The sequence below is a fragment of the Pagrus major genome, chromosome 8 (genome assembly GCF_040436345.1).
Source record: "Pagrus major chromosome 8, Pma_NU_1.0".
Taxonomy (NCBI): Eukaryota; Metazoa; Chordata; class Actinopteri; order Spariformes; family Sparidae; genus Pagrus; species Pagrus major.
The window spans coordinates 14,165,432-14,187,715 of record NC_133222.1 but is presented as its reverse complement, the minus strand read 5'-3'; the positions used below and the strand labels follow the sequence as shown (position 1 = coordinate 14,187,715).

Below are 22,284 nucleotides of genomic sequence, written 5' to 3'. Positions count from 1 at the left end.
GAACAAAATACACCACCTGCTTTAAGTCAACACACGTATACCTTTTGGCCATTTCAGAAAAATTGTCTCAAATCTTTTTGTATATAATTGTCTTATATTGTTATTTTACCTTATAATTATCTTAATCTAGATGTTTTTAATGGCTTTTTATCAGCCAATTGTGGACCTACCTTCTCGTCAGTATATCTCTTTCTTATTGTTTTTATCATCCCAACTAGAATGGCACTCAGTAGAATGCACACCTCCGCCAAGGCCCTTAAGCCCCCTTTTTTACCTACTAATAGATACCAGCCACCAAAATATGCCTGATTTTATTCATTAAGATCCACAAATTATTTCCTGAGAAATATACAAAAAAATTGAAAAAAGCCCCGTCTCGCAATGTAACAGAAAGTGAGAAAACAATCTCTGGATCTGTCCCTTTATCCAGATCTGCAACAAACGTTAATGAGGTCCATTCTGGGCCGAGACTCATCCTCCATCGAAGTTTCATGGAATTCCATTCAGTCGTTTTTGTGTGATCCTGCTGACAAAACGGACACGGCTGAAAACATAACCTCCTTAGCAAAGGTAATTAGGGTCGCCCCTTAATGATGTCTTGAATACTGATAGTGGATGAATGAAATGAAGGCACAAAGACTTTTCTTCAACAAAAGCAGCCAAACGAGGCTGTTTTCACATGCACCAGTGGACTGTAGTCTGCACCGACATACGATGCAACACCTTGTTTCACAAACTTCGTCCTCACACAGGCCTGCCTGCTTTGAACAGATGGCAGTATCAACAACACAACAACACCCGGAATAATTACAACACAGGAACCGCTCCTTTTCAATTACAGATAACAAGACAAGAGAGCGTTTAAGCGCCCACCTGCCCTATTTCTATTTCTCCTCCTAATTGCTCCTACAAGTGGCTTCAATCAGTCTCCACAGAGGAACCGCAGGTAGCAGAGAAGTAGAAAAAGAGCAAACATGCAAGTGTTTGCAAATAAATACATATAAACACATGTATACACAGCGTGCCGTGACATAGAGATCCGGTGTGCCATTAGATCTGCAGACATCCGTCTCCTCGGGGAAACACTTTGGGATGAAGGCTCACGTGCAGTAATTAAAGCAATCTCTAGCCAGGCAGCTGTCTGAGACCCACAGGGAGACAGTACACAACACTGCAGCTCAAACACATACATACACACACTACCAACTACCAACACACAAGGAACTGTCAGTGTGGGGCTGCATGTGTGCATACAGCACTCAGATACGGCCACATGAGCAAGAAAGAGTAACAAAGTTAGGAGTTACGTTTGAATATGTTTCTCTGAACGTAGCTGTTGTTACATTTAAAACCCCCATGCACACACACACACACACTAACACACACACACACACATACACATAGCACTGACTGCCTGGAGGCTGTAAGTGAAGCAGAATAAAGGAAAAGAAAGGAAGAGACACAGCAGTGCATCTTTGCATTCACCAGAGGAGGCTTTTAACCATTCTCACCTCTGTTAAGTGCAGCAAAGCATTCAGTACATTATGTCGCGGTGTGGACTGTCATGTCTGAGCAAGAAGAATAAAAAGTGGGGCACAACTGTGTTTTCTGCAATCATTAAAGCGTGAGTTGGTTTGCATTTTGTGTGTAAGAAAAGGTTTGCTCCCGGCCTACAGTGTAGCTTCACTATAATATTTGCAGGAATAATTGCAGAGAGTGAGTTCATATAAGGGCAGCAGCTAATGATCACTTTAATTACACATGAATCTATTATTTATTCTTTTAATGAATTAATTGAAAGTTATGTCTGTTAAATGCCTGAAAATATAAAAAACAATTTCCCAGATCCAAAGGCAACATATTCATATTAAGGATACAAAGAGATTTGATCACATTGCTCCAGTTTTAGCCTCACTTACTGGTTACATTTATAATTGATCTTAACATTTTATTGTAAACTTGTACAGCTTTTCATGGTCTGGCACCTTGCTACCTCACTGAGTTTCTATTCCCATACAGCATGTGCCAAGTTGTAACCTAAGGGTCCTTTAATACAGCTCTACTGGTTGTCCCCAAGTCTGAGTTGGTGACTGGACCGGGCCTTCGCTGTAAATGTCCCTAGATTCTGGAACAGCCTATGTGAGGGATTCAGGTTGGTTAACCCAGTAACCACTTTTAAATTTGCTTTTAAAGACTCACTCTTATAAGAAGGCATTTTTAAGTTCTAAAGGCAGCAGGTTGGTCGGGGTAAATTTCTGGATTTTGTTTTAGGCTTATTGCTTGTTTGTAAATGTTTTCTCTCATTGTTTTGACCTGGTTTTATCTATTTGTTATCTATTTGTTTGTTTGTTGTTGTGTACTTGCATTATGACATTTGAAAAGCCCTTTTACTTATCTTTAGAGTATTTTATTTTATTTCACTGTCCACTGTCCAACTTGTTAAGAAATGTGCTACAAAGATTATTATTGTCATTAAATTATTTAATTTACAGTGATATTAAACAGAAAAACAGACACCAGCAAATGTTTGTTGGCATTTTGGCTAAAATGTTCAATTGAATTAAATTCAATGTCATTACACCAATGAAGTTTAACAACAAGTCATGTATGCCAGTCTCTGTGGTGCAACATAAAAACAACCTAGTGCAGACACTAAAACAGTTAGAGACATCAATACAGATTTAGACACAAAAAGACAAAAACAAAGTCAAATAAGAATAAGGATAAGAATAGAAAGAGTAAAAACATAAAGCTATGTTGATGATATTGTGCTAAAATATGTACTTTTGTGCTCTGATTATTGAAATGAGAGTTTTTTTTACACAATTGGGGAGAAAATAAATGAATTTAAAAATGTAATCTGCAAAGAAACTTGCAACCGAAGTTATTCAATATATCTAGTGGAGTAAAAGTACAATATTTGCCTCCAAAAAGTATTGGAGAGAAATACTTGTGTCAAGTACAAGTACCTCAAAACTGTACTTCAGTACAGTACTTGAGTAAAGGTACTTAGTTACATTTCATCACTGTGGACGTGTGTGTGTGTGTGTGTGTGTGTGTGTGTGTGTGTGTGTGTGTGTGTGTCTCCTCTCCTCTCTTATTCCTCTCCAAGGCCTCTCCTTCTCTTTAGATGGCAATTTACAGCCACCCAGAAAATGAGTTCTTCTGAATGCCCACCGTCACTGCACTCTATCACACTCCTGCTAGTGATGTGTTACCAGGAACACTCCCACAATATTGCCCATAAAACTGCTCACAGGCCTCATATTGATGCAGCAGCGGACCTGCTCCAGCCCAGTGAAGGACGTCGGATGTCTGTGCCTTTAATTTAAACACTCATGGACACTGCCTGTGGAAAATGGACCTTGTATCAATCAGGGCAGGAGCGCTATGGACAAGGGCAGGAAATTGCATTATCTACATTTTGTATGGCCAAGACAAACATCTCTTAACCCATATTTTATTACTTTGTTTGACTTTCAAATTGATTGGAAGATTTGACATTAATCTGCACTTCCTGAGTGAGTTCATTTCTAAAATCCAACGCTAGAAGAGAATATGACAAAAGTGACAGTCGTCTGATCACATCTAAAAGGAAGGGCGACCTAAAGGAAAAATGTCAGGTAACCCACCAAGGTAACTCTAGATTATGGTCACAAGGGCCTCGCCTGTTGAATTTCTCCCAGAGTCACGTCACTGAACCCAGGGAGGGCAGCTCTGGAGGTGAGGATACACTCGTGGAGATGGGGGCTGTGAACTGGAACAGGGTGTGTGTGTGTGTGTGTGTGTGTGTGTGTGTGTGTGTGTGTGTGTGTGTGTGTGTGTGTGTGTGTGTGTAAGGAGCAGTCTCCAGCCAGCTGGAGTGTGACTGGCTGACTTTGATAAGGTCAGCCGCAGGGGCCCCTATTGTCATACAGTCGTGGACCCCTGCCAGCCCCACTGTCATCAGCACTGGCACACTGCTGCTCCATGGTTTACACTCAGACGCAAACACACAGCGCACGCATGGGCACCCACTACACACACGCAAACGCTGAGGAAACACACAATCCTCGTAAGCTGACACACGCTCAACAGTAAATGTGTTTGCTGGCAGACAAAAAAGCCAGTAAATCTGTTTGGCTCTGTGGATATTGTCTAAATGGCAGCTCCACTTCAGCAAATTCCCCAACTGAATCCTTTTTCTGTCAGTCTGTCCATAAAAGTCTGACAGTCTATCGTGTCCCTCCAGGAATTCATTGAGGGATTTTTGTGAGTACTGCCAAAATGTTTAATTTAGTTGTGTTTTTTTCTTTTTTTTATGAAGCACTGATGTGCAATTCGCAGTGTCTTTCAAGTCTGGAGAGAGGATGACTGGTAATAAAAAAGGAAAAAAAAAATTAGAGATTAGTTGGCAGTTTGATTTGACTATACAAGGATTAAAATCATGTGATGATAATGATGTTTTCTTTTTGAGATTTAATTTTAAAAAACACGCTGTTCTTGATGTAGAAATGTGAGAGCGACTCTAGTCAAATGTGTCAATATTACAATATTGTATGGGTTAATTTCTAATAGATCTTTGAAGTGTGGTGCCGTGCTGCTGTGACTTTGCATGGGGCAGAGTTACTGGAGTCCTCCCTTTTCCTCTATGCTTCTCCAGTAACAGCTGCTAATTGCATTTTGACTGATTATCAGCATGAGGCTGTAAATCACCAGCCAAGAGAACTACAGGGAAAGAGAGTTAGAGGATGTTTCCAACAGACAGAGATGGAGAAAATGATGAAGAGCAAGAGCAGACAGAGGGGGAAGGGGGGGGGGGGGGGGGGATGAAAATGAGAAAAAGGAAAAAAGACCATGGCTTTTCTCTGGCGTATTAAGATAGATCTTGTTCGTCTTGAGCCAATCAAACAACATGTAAGCTTCAGGGAAACACAGTCAGTAACATGTACACAAACAGACCTGTGCACAATCCCCACAGATTGTTGCAAATGGGCTGAAAATCCAAATTGAGCCTCTAATTTGTACTAGTACGGCTGGATAACTGCTCCTTATTAATGCTCTTATGTAACGTCAGTTTTTCTATCTCAAAAAGTGTTTTGTGAATGTCTGTTTCACACCCATCCTCTGGGAATGGGTGTATCTGTTCAGCCTCTCAGACATTTTCCAATGGGAAGAGGGACCAAGGCCGCTGAATGAGAGGATAGGAATTCATATTTCCGCTTATTCTCAGCAGGGCAAACACACATTCAAACCTGTTAATGCACAGGCCCTGTCAAGCAAGGTATTGAGGATGTAACCACACAGACACACACGCTATCTGTGTCCTTAATATAACCTCTTTCCAGTCATCATGAATGCTCTCTCTGACAGGATGGCCTTTAAACATCCTTTCTCTGAAAATGAAAATAAAAACACAGCCTATGATGTCAGCTGATAATCCTCACTCAGGCTCACTGGGTCAATATGCAGCCACAAAACATTAACGGATATTATTGTTAAGAGTTTTACGACTTCCGTGTCTGGGGTTGGACGCGTGGCAGCTGTAAAGGTCATCTGCAGTGTCTCTGTTTGGTCCTCTTTTAGTGGCTCTCTTTTACACACACAGACGCTCAGGCGTGACTTACAGGAAGTTGACACAGCCAGTGCCAGGCGGCGGGGCGATCCAGACGAAGCTGAAGCTGGAGGAGGGCTGGTGGCTGACGTGGGAAGCGACCACACTGCAAACGAACTGGGTTCCACCAAACTGCCGCTCTGGCATCACACCTGGAGGAGAAGAGAGAAGAGTATGAGTGAGAGGCCAAAGAGGACAGTTCACAGTGTTTTGTGTCATCCCATCATTTGATTATTACAAAACATTTTCCAAAGCTGACCTTAGTCCTTTAGATGTTTTCCCTGACTTGTAGGTAGCAGCTGGTTTTCATTCATTTTACTATGGTATTAAAGTCAACTTTGCCTTTATTGTATGTTGTTATTGTTAACGTTACATTACCATTGTGGTAAGTCCTTTTTTACGATACGGATTTTTATAGTCTGCCGGTAGAAGTGTTGTTAAAAGTACCCAAAAGTCATGCTTGAGTAAAACTAAAGATATTGTGTTAAAATAAACTAAATGCTTGAATAAACTCACGTTTTGTCCTGTGTTGTCGTTATTTTTGACTCTGAGGACAACAGTCTAGTTGTCTTTACAACAGCAGCATCAACAATGATACCATTTGGAAATGCTGGGGGGGGGGGGGGGTTGTCTGTTGCCACTTTAACAGTTCTATATATGAGATTATGAACATGAATATAGCAGCAAACAGCTACTGTATTTGCTATATAAATATATAGTGGAGTAATGGCATCCTGACCAGAGAATAAAGTCACACGTTGCATGTGTGTGTTGTGATTCAAGCTTCTTTGTTCTTTGTTTCAGTAGCTCCAAATCGACTAGGAGCTGTTTTTCTTTCCGAATTTCAACGTGTAAGTAACTTAATGCGTACATAACTTTACAGGCTAGAGTAGATGTGATAGTTAATTATATTAATTAATTTGTTTTGTAAATGTCGGAATCACTAGATGCTGCTGAATTTTGTATAAAGCACCTTTAAGTACAAATACCTCAAGATTGTTTCATTCTGTCAGTGGCCAGTGGTGTGCGTTCATAGGCCTCCTGATCATTATTGCCTTTATAAAGAGTCATAAAATCAACACCCAAAGACAAACAATTACTAAAACATACTGTAGTTGTGGTGTAAAGCTTTATATTTAAGTTATGGTCTCTTTTTGGTCACCACCTCCTCTCACCAGTTTCCACACAGCATTCTTAATTAATCCACATCCTCATAGAGTCACTTTCACACAAAAAAACACACACAAATAATGATATTCACTGTGATGGATTACCAACTGCATTTTCAAACACAGTAATGAAATGGAAATCACATTAAAATAAAAAATGGTATTGTGCATTTGCAGCAAAGTCAAACAGAAAGACTTCAGTTCAAATGCTGCAGTGATATTTGGTAAGAGAATAAAACTAACTTCTTAACTTATTACTTTAAAAACAAATCAGCATAAGTCTGAAACAGATGCATAAAGAGTACTGACATCTACAGTACCTTGTCTCTAAGTTTGCACATACACACAATACACCTTATCCCCTCCTTCCCTCTTTTCATTTGCTTTTTATTACTCCTCTCTGATCTCATGCCATACTACTGTTATTATTTCCATCCACTGGCATCCCACAGTTTCCTTTTTCTTCTTCATTGCTTCCTGCCTCACATCCACTCCTCATACACCTTCTCTCCTTTCATCATTATTTTTTTATCCCGACCCTCTCCTTCTTTTCTCCGTCCCTGTGAGCTGACACTACATAACGGTGCTCTTATTAATGAGGGTCTGTGTCCGGCTATGATTGCACCGATGGGATGACATCATGTCACACAATCTTTCCTTCACATCGCAGAGGGCAAGGGCAGGACGCCGCCTGACTCATCAATCACTGTGCAGACATACAGAAGAGTTCAATAATTTACTGCAACTACACGGCTTTGTAGCGGAGAGACGCGCAAACTCAACTAGAGTATGGTGTGCGCAGGCAGATAATCTGGGAGTTTGTCATAATTCTGCAACACTAAGTCAACATAGCTTGGTCCAGTGCACACAGAGCAAACACATTCAGGCGGTTTAAAAATGTATGTGATGTCCCATCTGCGTATGAAAATGTGCAGCGGTGTGGTGGCTGCCCTCTGCTCTGTACAACCTGCAAACACAATCCGCTCCTCCATCATAACTCAGCTCACTGAAAACATAATCAGCAATGATTAATAACATCAGAGCTTTAATATCCCCTGAATCAATGTGCAAATCAATATGCAAAGATTGTGTGTGCGTGTGTGTGTCTGTGTGTGTGTGGTGCAAAACTAATTATTTGAAGAGAAATAATTCCGCCCATTTCTGACAGTAATAAATTTGACCTCACAGATTGCACCCATAAATACACGCAATGTCGACAGCTCCATAAATGTTTTCGGCCAGCTGTGTGTGCGTGCGTGAGTTCATTTGTATCGTTGCGTGAAATTTATGTTGGTGTGCGCGCGCGTGTGTGTGTGGGCCGTGGTACAAACAAACCCAGTTATCATTGCTGTCGGATGAAAAACTAAGAAAAACAAGCTTGTTTTTTAATTGAGCACCGTGCATGTATTTGTTTAGCCTGTGGGGTCTGCATAGTGCATTTTCTCATCAAGGAGAGAAACATCGAACTCCTTACTTAACTGGAGTTCAATCTGAATAATCATCAAAGCTGCATGATTTAAGAGCTCTCACATGACAACAGCATATTGTGTCATTATGTGTGAGTGCAAGCAGCGTGTGGCCCTAGTGTGTCAGATTTACGAGTTGTCGAGCAACGCAGCCTTTTACATTGCGAAGGAGCTGCTGGTGTGTAATAACAGACTGAGATGTAATCACCCACTAATAGTACTGCTGTTCTCTAATCACCTCAGCTACAACCTCCCCGCGTAATGGCCACGATTTACTCCTTAGCAAACACATACACTCGTACAGAGATACACACATAAACACACATTACTGTCTAGGGTTATTGCGATTTGTTTTGTTTGTCTGGGCGAGACCTCGTCAGCAGCCTATCTTTACCGCCAACATACGGTACTGAAGAAAATAGCATGCAATGACATACCCATACATCTTTCTCTCTTTTTAACCCCCTCTGACACAAAAGAGTGTCATTTCCAGAACAATTTCCTTGCTGTTACGTGTCACGTATTTACCGTCGCAACCAAGGCAGTCAGGACAACAGTTTTGGCCCTGATTGTCCAATTTTGTGGCAACAGAAGAGAGGGAGAAGTGCTGTGAATCTTTTCTCGCCACATTGCCATGGCGCAATGTGAGAATCCCTGCAGATGTGCATAATACAAGCTTAGCTCTTGTGGTGGCAATGGAAACACTAGCTGGAAAGCTGCAAAGACAAACAGAAAGAGAGAAGTGTGGTGTTGGAGTTGAGGAGCAGACTGAGCAGAGGAGATAGCAGAAGGAGAAAGTAGACGGGCTGTGGCCAGTGGGGACAGACGGACAGAAACATTGAATCACTCATTGAAAGGAGTATTCTCATTTACACTGCTGTCACTCATCATTGAGGAAAACAAAGAGGAGGGCACTGTCAATAAGAGCGCCTCTTTCATTTGGAGTGATGACAAACTCCTGCAATACAACCCTGATTCCTTTACCAAAGGCTACTGTAACTCTTGCTTTAATAGGAAAATGAGTTAATATTGGATGAAGTGAAAACAAGCACAGAATTCAGTGCTTGAAACAAAAATTGAGCATGACATTGTGATAAAACAAAGACGACAGCGGCAGACAGAGAGATGCACAGAGAGGGAGGAACTGTTGGTGTGGCTAAAGAAAAGCAGAGAGCAGTTAGAGCAGGGTGAAGATGAAAAGGCAGACTGATGCACTCCAGGACACAGCAGCGCTGGGACTCGACACTGCTCACAGAATTTCTATTCCCACTTGAAAAATACACTCAGGCGTAAAAATGCAAATAACGAAACTAGTCCCTTTCATGTCCGGGTGTAGAGAGAGTGAGTGAGAGAGAGAAAAAAATCACTATTATTCAATGAGATCCAAATCCCAAAGGTTCCAGTAAAGCAACAAGCTGTAGTGAACCTGGACAGAAAAAAAGCAAAGCTCTGGTATTCCTGTTTATTTCTGTGGAGATGAGCAGAAAAATAGAAATAGAAAGAAATGTGAAATGAAAATATACAACAAAGCCTCTCCTGTGTCCTCATATGTGGGGTCACACCAACCGCAAAGACTGTTAATTAATTTACTCTCCCCTCAGTTGGCCTCTGAGCTCTGATTTTACCTTATCTGGTACCTGCGGATGTGATAGATGTTAACTTTGCTTCCCGTGCTTTTTTTCTGTCATCAGTATTTTGGTCTTTCATCCTCTCCCCATTCTCACTGTTGAGAAAGGGGAGATTCCAATTCTCCTCCTCTAATGAAAGCACTTGATGCAGTTGTGTTTATCAAAACCGACAGTTATTGAACTCGTCGCTAAAATGAAGGAAACATTTTATGCTCCATCAGCTGTGACTGTTTGTTCTCCACTGGTTATTACAGCCACATGCAGCCCTCATGGACAATGACACAAGTTGTAGCTGCAGCGCAAATGCCACTGGTGCATGTCAGACAAGTATCAGCAGAGGCCACGTCTAATTAAATAAGCAGCCACGGGGGGGATCTTGGAGGACTGTTGCAACCACACAGCCACAGTCAAATGCACACATGCAAATTCGCGCACGCTCGCGCACACACATGCACTTCTTTCACATGCAGATTGGGCACTTATAAGCTGTCTGCAGTGATTAATGGCAAAGGAAGATGACCTGCTAACTCCCACGGTATGACTGGGCAGAGCGTGTTTCATAAATATAAACCCACACACACATATATACACGCACACACAAATGCCTATACATGCACCCTCGGGCATGCCCACACACAAACTCGCTCAGATACACAGAAACACAGGAAATGGGTGTGTCAGGATTTTAAGGGTCATATGTTGGTTGTAGGAGTGTCACCCTGACATCAATCTCTGCTGGTAATTGTGGTGAATTTTCTAAGCGCCCCACAAAAAGGAAGTGGGAAGTTGAGCGCCTCATATGTATTCATATTCAATCCGCCCATGTCTACAATAACAAAGACTTATCCACAGTTTTTCCTTCCGTCTGGTCTTGCTTCTTTTAAATATGTAAACACTTTCATTCACATCTGTCTGTGTCCTCTTAACATCTCTGTGTTTGGAGACAGCATTTTTTATCTGTCTTTATATCTCACTTTGCAAAGCTAATGAGCTTTTCCACAGCCAAGCTCAAAACAAGTCAAATAGATGGAGTGAGAATTCTCCCCGATGGAGCAGATGGGCAATCGGTGGCTCAGCCTGGCAGCGACTTCACACTGTAGGACCAGCAGGAGCCGGTCTAACTGGCACTAGAACTGATAGTTAGGCTTTGTGGCAGAGTGGCGAGAATTCGAGAGGCACCATTCAAATTGATGTGCACATTTACCAGAATCATTCGGACTTTATACACACCATTTGACATCTGGCCGGTACCAAATAGCTGCTGGATTTTGCACTCATTTCACAAGTGTCCTTCAGCAATGTCTGGCGTGTGGAGCAACAGAAAGCTATTAGTTTGAGTGATGTGTCTGTGTTTGATTTGACTGTATCCAGTCCTGATTAAACGGTTGCTGAGATGATATCAACATGTTTTTCCTGCTATATTTCTGATTGACAGGAAGGCGGTGGGAAAATGCACTCGAGTCCGAAAGGTGAGAGGAATCTGGATGCTTGTTGTTTCCTCTCCTCCAACAGTATATCGACTAGTCAGGTTGGACTTTCTCTTTACTAGAGCAATTGTTTTCAATAAATTCAGGGACACCTTTTAATTTTAGAGCACACACACACACACACACACACACACACACACACACACACACACACACCATTCACAATCATAACACGCACTTTCCTCACCCTGGATGCCTGCACATGCACATATAACAGCAACCACAGACAGAATATTAAAATGCATGTGTATGCGCGGCAGTTTGCTCGGAGCGTTAATGAAAGCGCTATGAAGTAGCTTAATGTGCTGTAAGCAGATTAGCTTATTTGATTTTTGTCTTAGGAATTCATTTTTGTCACCACTCACTACATGCTTTATGATTAAACACAGAAAAGTGGGTCTCATTTAAAAAGCACAGATTAATGTTTACGATGCACATCTTTTGTCCTCCAGGCCTGTGTGTGTGTGTGTGTGTGTGTGTGTGTGTGTGTGTGTGTGTGTGTGTGTGTGTGTGTGTGTGTGTGTGTGTGTGTGTGCGAGCACTCAGACTGATAACAAGTGGTGATCATTCTCCCTCTTGCTCAGACTTAGAAATTCAATGTATACCACCCCAGATCATTTGGAGAGCGGGCCCATTAAAGGTCCATATTTCATGTGGTAATTCTTAAAACCTGTCATAAGCCTATTGGAGCATTAACATGTGTTATTAAAAGCCTGTGAATGTATGGGAATCTGTCAAAAGCCAGAATAATGCCTCTGTCAACATGTTTAAAGAGAAGGCCACACAATGGCGACATAAATGATACATCACAACGGTACTGACAGCCTGAGTAGGGACCCCATACGCTTTGTGCTGCTGAATGATCCATTGCTATGTGCGTCGGTGTGTGTTTGTGCGCGCCTGTTGCGTCGCATTCACCCCTTATTCCAAACGCCATCCTCAGCTGGTCAGCCAGACCACTGCAAGGTCGGCGCATGACAACCCAGCTCTTATCTGCCATTGGATGAAACGGGCATCCATCTCAGCATCTGCCAATCACACTACCATGGAGACGGGTTGGCAGCGCTGAGGTGATGGCAGGGGTCCGGCACAGCGTTGCCAGGAGGAAGCTGTGTGTTAATATGGGTGGTGAAAGATGCCAGTGGCCAGGGGGAGAGGGGGTAAGAGACTCTGTGGGAAAATGTGAGGGGGAGACGTTGGCCACATGAATGAAAGAGAGTTTAACTGGCAGTAAAGGACACCTGGAGGTCTGCAGAGCTGTATGTGTGTGTAGGTGAGCATGCACACGAGACTGTGCATGTGTATATGTTTACATTATTATGTTTTTCCATGTGTGCACAGTCATTCAGTTGAATGCTCTGTGAAAGAACCCATTTGTGTGTGTAGATAAAATGTATGTTTTCATGGACGGGCTCTAAGCACCAAACCAATTTTTGCCCATATGCCTGCATTCACAGAACAATTGCTCTTTCATTTAGGCCTCCATTGTATCTCACAGCATCCATCATCCATAAACTCCTGAAGGCAAGGCCACACACACCCACACACACACACAAACATACACAGCGAGGGCTTATTGTAGGAGCTGCCAGTATGGCTCTAACCAGCTGAAAGTACACAATCGCATATGGTCACACATGAACAATTATTTACTACAAATACTCTGCTAATTAAATAAGCGCTTATTCTTCTGTAACATGCACCACATATACAAAATATGAAGAAAATAAACATTTAGCTCATTGCTTGAGGCTGGGTACTGCTCCCATTCAATGATCAGGAGCTACAAGCCATACAAGCATGAATGATAAATGGAATACAGGAACACTACGGGAGCATTAATATACCCCCCTGAACTAATGTGTCATAATTGAAATGAATGTTGTTCTGAATCAAACAAGTGTTGTGTGTTTCGGAGCCCCACCCTGCATGATAGATGAGACTTCTACATCTCTGCACAGCCCTGCAATCCATCTAAAAGGCACACACTCACACACTTGCAAACACACATAATGCAAGTATGCATGTTGCTTATATAGCTGAACATATTGTAGTAGTGAAATGAAACTCCAGTTTGTTACAAATTGGGTCTCATTTTCATTGTTTTAGCCATCATGGATGAAATGGTACAATTTTATACAATGAAGTAACCGCTGAGAATAACACAACATCACTTCGACGAAGTTGGGCAAGAAACAGTCAAGGATCAGCCAGACAGTCACACATGTTGAGAACAAGCCAACAGTATGTAAGCCGATTTATTTGGAGGTAGAACCAAAAAGGAGCACACCCCCAAAAAAACCCTCATTGCACAGGAAAACTAACCCAGAGACAGTCTCCAAACTGTGATGGATGTTTACAACAGATGATTTGGCCAATAACTTTACCATTCCACCTTCATTTTCTCTTCAAAAGTGAGTCCAAAAACTCTTTGATCTTCAGGCTTTTCATGCTTTTGAGTGACATTGCCACGTTTTCAGATCCTTGCCGAGCACAATGTTATTATTACTGAGTGGAAGGATGGCCAAAACTTTGAAAATGAGTACTGTATTAAAAGGGAATTTCCCTTTCCCGGTTTCCCTGTTTTTGATGGACTCAAGCTGCAGTACAGGGGCCTGTTTAAATCTGGGTTCAGTCCCAGGCTCAAGATGTGTGTGCATTATGTAAACCATCAGGGTGAAATGTTGCTGAAAGGCCTGTTTGGAGTGACATAGCTGAGACTACTGAGTGCTAGTGTGAGGCCTGTGGAGCAGCACCCAGTGGAGGACAGCCAGCTCCGTGCCCCAGGAGAGGCTTACCACACTGGGTGGCAAAGTCACTAAACTCCCCTTCCCCCGCCCCTCTAGTCCTTGAGCACCCATTTCTTCTTCCACCCTTCCATCCCATCCATCCATCCATACGTCCATCCATCAGTGAAGCCCATGAGCGGCTGCCTTCTGTGGGTGTGTGTCATTGTAGCTTGGCAGGCACACACCACAGCTTCAGCGGCAGGCGCCAGGGCTAATTTGATTTTTAATTCAACACGACTCCTCGGCTAATAGTTTGAGCTGGGGATTAATTAATCTGATTTGACTTGTGCTAATTTCTTGCACCCACGTCCCTGCTCCCCACCCGTCAATGCAGCAAACAAACAAACTGGTGAGGCCGTGGTGGTCTCGCAGGCTCTGTCCTGACACACATGTTGAGTGTGAGGGATAGGGACCTGGGGCGACAGGTGAGGAGCCAATGGAAAGCCTAGGGAAAGCAAGGCATGGTGCCTGTGCTGCATTTGCATGTGTGTGTATACAGTATGTGTGTGTACCTAAATGTGTTTATGGCGAGCAGGGGCTGGAGCTGAGCCTGGTCTGACAGAGGAGTGCTGGGAGGCAGTGAACTAATCACGGCAACAGCCCGGCTCTTGTAAGGAGGGCGAAACACAGAGAAGGTCACCAACTATTTTTGCTGCCAAAATATGGGTCAGATTGGATCTGGGTGAGTTGCTCACACATAACACACATGCTCTCACACATAACATAACTAACATAAAAAAATGGGCCAGGCAACGGAGCATTCCCGTTCTTCTCTGAGGCTTTTAGAGGGAGGAGAGCCAGATCAAGTCAGGGTCCTAAAGGGAGAGACCAGGAGAACCACTAAGCTTCCTCTTCTCACAGAGCCACACAGAGCACTTCCACTTCTTCTAATACTCTCTGCAAGGGAACTTTAAAAATGAATAGACCTCAGAGTGCAGCCCGGATGGCATGCACTTTGTGGAGAAGACTTTGTGAAATCACATTCTCTCAGTTTGCACACCAAACCCACAGATGCCCACACACTTGCAAGGTGCATATGGAGGTATAGAGGATAAGTTTTACATCACAACACAACAAAGATGCATTTCAAAGTCAGCTTGCCGCTTTGCTGAAATGATGCAAACCCACTAGTGTTCACAGAAATGTGTCAAACTGAGCAGTCTTTGAGTCAAAGCTCTCTCTGTCTTTATTCTATCTTTATTTCTCTCTCATTCTCTCTGGCATGTAACCAACCTCTCTGCATGGCAGAAAATAACATTGCTCCGCTCAAGAGAGACCACACATGGGAGAAACAGCCTACGCCTGCTGCTCTCTCCTGCAGGATACAAAAAATAAAAATAACAAAAAACCGGCCAACATCTAACGCACCACTTTGAAATCTCTATCACAGTCAGTCCAGCTCCTGCTCTCCCCTATTTCTGCTTTCCCAGTCACCCTGGACCTTTTTTACCATACATTTGGATGCAAAAAATACAGTGAGGGAAGGAAAAAGCACTCAAATGCTCAGCATGTGCACACAAATACATGTGTGCTCTCTGAAAAAAAAGTGAATATAAACACACACGCATCCACAGCCTCACTCACATATGCATGAACATAAGACATGCTGTAAACCGCATACACATAGAGAAGTAAGCACACCTAGTGAAGCCGTGGGAGTTCAAAGAAGGGACCATGTTTTCCAAGAGAGCTAGTGTACACTAAGTAAAACAGCAAATTCCCAGCTGCAGTGCTCCAGCAGTTCTACTGTACCATCACACCTGAGAGGCCAGACCTATGCTGCTGGGATGTATGGCCAACACTAATGGACTAGTCCAGAGTCTGCTGTGCCTGAACCTTAAATTAATAATGGATTATGTTATATTCTGTTTGAATTCTTTGAAGGTGGGTTTGCTCTTTGCTTCTAAGGAGGCTTTGCACATAGAAAGCAGCTACAGCTACATGACTTGTGATGCATAATCACCCGAGCATTCCTCTGGACTCTGAGAGCACCCAAATGTTTAGCCACCTGTTAGCAGCTTCCAGGCATTGTGAGATTGGTGGGGGAGGACGTGCTGGGCGACGGGAGGGACAGAAGAGAGGCTCATTCTGGGCACGAAGGGTTGGGAAAGTCCTGTGCCAGCAAAGCAGGCAGATTTACAGCGAGCCGACCCAGCCGATCTCGAGTCTGATCTAACACTTTGCCGCAGAGAACACAAATCACCTCCCATACATAACCCTGCCCCTGACAACTCATTTCATCTTCCGCACTAATGAATTCATCATCAGGAGGGATCTGCCTTCGGGTGCCTCAGCCCTGAGCAGAGAAGGAGTAATGGCTCAGATAAGTCATCATCGTCATTATCATCAGCAACACCAGCACCACCTCGCCTCATAGTTCAGGAGCAACAGTTTGGGACTGTGTGGTGTCCTTGACAGAGTTGCAACAGGGGTACTTCAGCAGTATTCAAGGTTATGATAAGGATGGATGTCAGAGCAAATGTGTCACAGATGCGCATCCTAAGTGTGAGAATCAGCATGAGTGTGCGTATGTCAATGGAATTTGAATGTGTTGTGGTATGAGTGGATAAATCACAGAGTGGGAGAGCTCTTATGGTAGCAAGCAAGAGTGTGTGTGTGTGTGTGTGTGTGTGTGTGTGTGTGTGTGTGTGTGTGTGTGAAGGAGTCTAAGCGGCGCAGTCAGGGAGCTGTCAGCAGAGAGCCAGGGAGCAGGCTGATCACAGGGCTGCAGTGCGTTTGAAGTCTCCCAGGGACTGACAGCTTCTCTCCCCATGGGAACCCCCTTCCCTCGCCCCTTCTCTCCTCCCTGCACCACCCTTTCTCTATATCATTCCTCTTTATCCTCCATCTCTCCCTACACAGTATCTCCATCCCTGTTTGTCTCCTCATCCCATTGATGGAGGGGGTATGCAGAAGCACACTTGTGCTCCCCTGGGACTGTTAGCACTTTCCAAACAAGGCTTTGTTCAGTGGGAAACACACCTGCGAGTGTGTCTCTGTAAATACTGACATGATGAGCTGCCATCTCTCATAGTCTGACATTCTGGCTGACATTCAATCTGGCTTGGTGGCGAGAGGGCACAGACAGCCGACCTTCAGCCTCGAGATGGATGAGTGTGTAGACGTCAGGATTTGAATGCATAATTGTGCATAATAAGAAGCATAGACCATTCATTATTGTGTAATTCCATATGTTTTTATTTCAGCATTAAAATTAGTCTGTGGCATGATTACACTTTTGGCTGCACACCCCCTCCGGCCCCTCCTCCACAGGTCAAGGTGCAGCAGGATTTCATCTCTGATCGCGCTGTGTGTTAGCATGAGCCCATCCGTCATGGGGACAGAGTGTCGGCTGGATGTCCCTGTCACTAAGCTGTCCATTTTGTCAGACAGCCAGATTCATCATATTGAGATGGGGACTGATCCTTGCTAGCAGAAGCCAACCGCCCCGCAAATACATACAAATATGCAAATTAACGACAAAATAAACATCACCCTGCAAACGAGCCATCCATCAATGACCGGTTTCTCAGCAGCTCAGCATTGGCACGGCAACACCAATCAGCCACTCCGTCAGAGGGAGTGATGGAACGCCCATCCTCTCATCTTCACCCCCCTCCTTATATCATTCACATACTGTCTTCCCTTCATTGGTCCCTCTTTGCCATTTTTCATGCACACTTTCTCCAATTTTCTCCTCTCACACTCATTCCCTTAATCTCAAACACTTTGTCAGCCCCATGTTGGCATTTTCGCCTATCCATTTCCTCCTCCTGTCTATTTTCAAAGCTCTCTCCTCCATTTCAAGTGCCTTTTGTTCGTCATCGTAATTATAAATCTGGAGACGTTTAGAATGAATACTTGTACTGTCTTTGTGTTTGAGTGGATAATGATGTGATGGGAAAAATCCTGCCATTAGGGGAGCAATGCAAATCAGACCACATGTGACATTTTATTTCCATCCAGGCCCTGGCCTGTAGGGTCCAATAAGTCACCTCATCACTGCTGTGAGACACTGTTCTTATGTTAACCCGAATGAAATAAATAGGAATGTACATAAGTTATTGTTTTCGTCGTTTAATCTATGGCGAAGCCAACTTGAAAGCTGTGTGAGTTCCTTTCAGAAAGCCAAGAGGCTGGAATGGAAAGAAAGAGCTCTTAATGGAATAAAAGTCAAAGGAGGGAAAAACACGGAGCTGTTGGAATTCTCCAGCAGCTGAGTCAGTCCAGACTCATGTTGCTTTTCTGGCAGTGTGTGTAGACATCCCCTCCGCGCATGTTACACACACACACACACACACATTCACACACACACACACACACATTCACACACACACAGCATCTAAAAGTTTTACTGTAAAACATGCTGCAAAGGTCTCTAATGTGCAATTAGCTTGTCAAACTATACTACGCAATATAATGAAATGAATCACTTTACACACTACCTCGTCCATTAACTGGATATTGTGACTAAATTAATCCCTCACTGACACCTTGAGTCTTTCCTGCCAGCCCTGCGTACCTTTAAATAGAAACATAGCTGCGGCTGTGCCTCAGCCAGACTAGTTTATCAGGCCCCTGATGGGCACATTTAAAAAAACCACAGTCGATTTAAACTCCTCTATCAACATTGTTTTTAGCTCGAGTTTGTATGATTCTGCACCAGCCATAGCAAAGCAATTACAGCATCATAAAGGTTTGTGGTTAGCCACCCAGCGGCTAGTGGGGGGGATCTCCTGCCTTGAGGCAGTGGAGGAACGAGCCGCAGCTCAGCCCAGAAGGCATTCCTCAGACTGCCCTGATTGCCACCCCAATTGCTCCATCACATTTGGGCTAATTTGACAATGAGGGGGTGTTAAGTTCTGACGACGCAGTAAAAAGTCAGTCCCTTAAAGCTTCATTACAAATGTAGCGTGAAGTGTATTGTTATTCAGAGGGAGTGGAAGCTCATAAAACGTCCTTGTCTCTGTGTCCACGTCCCGGTGTCTGTGTGTGTACAGTAATCCACGTGGTAACCCCCCCCCCCCAAAAAAAAGAGAAAAACACTGAGAAAGAGGACTGGTGATAGAGCTTTCGTATTTCCATGCAGTGTGGTCATGCATATATACATGCAGTGGTTTTATGAGCTCTCCGTAAAAAGCAGCGGAGGGTGACACGGAAGGGGAATTCTCTCTGTCGAGGCCGGCGTGCAGTCATCCTGTCTACTCGCTGCAACAGCTCTGACCACACAAACCACGAGACATCCCCACACAGAAAACACTAACCACTCTGTCTCCACAGATCACTGCCTTTATCTGTTTATTCCGGCTATCTCTGTCTTGTTTTTGCTTACCGTCTTTCTCTCCACTGACTCCTACCAAGAGAAACTAAAAGACCGACTACCCTAATAGTCTTCGTCTCCCTTCTTACTGAGCATGATCTTATGATTTCCAATCTCAAACACATTCAGCGATCTTAATTTACCACTGATCTTCACTCCCTGTGTGTGCCATCCTGTGGTGGCCGTTCATTGAGGTTTCATTCTTCCCATGCTGAGGTTCAAGTTGGTTCCAGCACTGATACATCTGTCAGCCACATGTTCCCCCAGCCAGCCGCGGCGTTAACAGCTGTACACAGCTGGAGTGTGTATGTGCCTTTGAGTGAGAGTGGGTGGTTATTTCTTTATTGAATTCTATGCGTGTGTGTGTACATGTTGCTGTCCATGTGTCTCTGTGTCCCCTACATGCCTCCAATGGGATTAGAGCCGCACCCTGTCTTAGACGCTCTACACTCAACACCAGGCTCGTAAAACTCCCTTGTGGAGTTGTGTGACCCTTTCGTCCTCACAGATCCCTTTATATTTGTCACAACAACAATGAACATCAAGTGCTGTCTCATTCGGTTATTGTTCCACTGCATTATCTTCAAAGCATTTTGCGCAAACACTGGCTCTCTTATGCACAGCGATGTCACCGGGTTTTTATGAGCTCATTGATGAAGCTCTCCTTCTCTCTCTGGGAGCATCTCTTTTCAGCCCTCCCAAGGCTGAAGAGCTGTCGCTCCACAGATGTGACACCCTCTCTGTAGACCAGCCAGGCCGCTGCCACTTAGGGTATGGAGGGTGTCTCATAAAATTCCCATTTACTAAATAATTGTGCAGACAAATGGAGTAAAGGAAAAATGTGCCTGTAGACAGCAGTGCCACCATGGGAACCAAAAAGAGGACTATGGTCGCACTAATAAATCAAGCCTCTATTTCGCCTTTATGAAGGCTCCATTGAGTCCAGAAGTCTACACTGAGAGGATGCAGGAGAATCAGCGGTGCAGAGATCCTATCTGCTGAGGACAGATTCAGTGACTGGCGCTGTGAAACCTGTATGGCATCACTGCTTAGCATTTTACACATACTGTAACGGAAAGCTTTACAGACTTATTTAAACACACACCATGCAGAAACTCACAGTCCCACAAGCTGCTGCCTATCAGTCTGTGCAGCCCTTTCTTAAAACTTTTTCAAATTAATGAGAGTGAAGCAAAGGTGACGCAATCCTTGCTTGGATGCCTCCCCAGTAAACAGTGCTGCCAAGAGCGAAGAGCTGCCCTGGCCGGGGTGAAGTCAGCGTCTGAAGAACAGTGGAGTTAGTCAGGATAAGTGAGCCCGCTGGGCAGCAATTCTGGGCCAGTAGCCCTGTTCTCTAAGGAGTTCTTTATGGCCAGTCCATCACCCCGAGAGAGCCCCCACCCCTGCACACAGGGGCTCCATCCGCACACACTTCATCTGAGTCTAAAAATCCTCATTGTGTGTCCAGAAATGGGTCACACTTAACTTTATTTTCAGTTGCCTCTTTACTGTGTAATTAGACTGCACTTGTCAAAACAACTGTGAGTCTAATTTTAACTTCATGTTTTGCAGTATTTGGAATAAAAACAAAGCACATTGTAAATTCAGAGACAGGAGTAAATTTAGATACAACACACAGATACACATGTTGAAAACGAAAAACAAAATAATTCTGATGACAACTTAAGACAGAGGAGTTGGCAGTTTTTACAGCAACCCAACAACAAAATGAAGTAGTGCCCATTTCCTAAACTGTTTTCCAAAACCCTTAACCACTTCTTAGTGTAATGATCAATATGACCTTGTATTTTAATGAACCAAATGCAATTCATTCAGACAGCTGCACCTTTTCTCCGACTCAACATTTGTCCAGCTGACCTGATGACCATTATTCTTCTTTCATACTCGAAGTTTGGTTTTGTCTCTCAGAGGCCTCATTTGTTTTCTGCTTCATTCCTCAATTTCCTTTCCTCATCTCATATTCAGTTTTCTGTTTTTCTTCTCTCGAGCATCAATGAAAACGCATCTGGCCGAACCCGATGGTCACATCATTCATCACGGGCCTGTCACAACCGGAGTGGGGAAGTGGTCTTATGCTCTCTCTGGGAACGGATGTGGATCACTGAGCTGGGTCGTGCTCGCTGTGATACTCCATAGTTCCAGGACTGACACACAATCTAAAGTATCTGAGAGTCTGTTTGTGTTAAAAGGCGAAGCTAAGTTGAGCATTTGATGAGAGGCTTGTACTGGCATGAGGAGCATGGCTCAAGAAGCCTCTCTAAACAGATTACAGTGGTATCTTATGAGAACTTACCAAAGCCGAAGGCGGCTGGAGCAGGGATGGGCGCCGACTGGACTGGTGTGGAGGTGTAGAGGCCTGTCACCAGCAGACCATCAAAGGATACACTGGTGGAGATGGTTACTGAAGAGACAGAAAAAGGAAGATGGTGAATGTTACTGCAGTTCTACATTCAGCTGGTTATTATGTCACAAAGCACCAAAGCAAAACAGGACTTAGTTAAGAAATGTAAGTTATGAAATAAAGTACATTCTTCTCTAATGTTTTAGCGACCCTTTATTGTTAACTCACTGGAAGATAAACTGTAAATTAACCACTGATAAGGTGTCAGAGATCACAAGTACTAAGATGTGCTCAAGCTTTGTTTGCAAGCTACACTGATAATTAGCCTGGGTGATGTACACGCATGTGGACAGGAAGTCTGGAAGCGTATACACACAACAGCGCCCCAACATCGTGCTGCTAATGAGCACCGAGCTCAGGTGTTAACAAATGTTAATGTAAAGTGACCATTAGCTGTGAGGCAGATGAGA

At 43.7% G+C, this 22,284-nt stretch overlaps 1 protein-coding gene across 1 annotated transcript in view; it reads right to left on the bottom strand.

Moving 5' to 3' along the window:
• reln (reelin) overlaps positions 1-22,284 on the bottom strand; it is a 94,558-nt gene that overhangs the window by 50,233 nt on the left and 22,041 nt on the right. Inside the window, exons 2-3 of the mRNA XM_073472238.1 lie at positions 21,767-21,874; positions 5,607-5,745 (exon numbers count right to left, since the gene is read on the bottom strand). Of these exons, the coding sequence (XP_073328339.1) occupies positions 5,607-5,745; positions 21,767-21,874 (247 nt within the window). The remainder of the gene's footprint in view (positions 1-5,606; positions 5,746-21,766; positions 21,875-22,284) is intronic.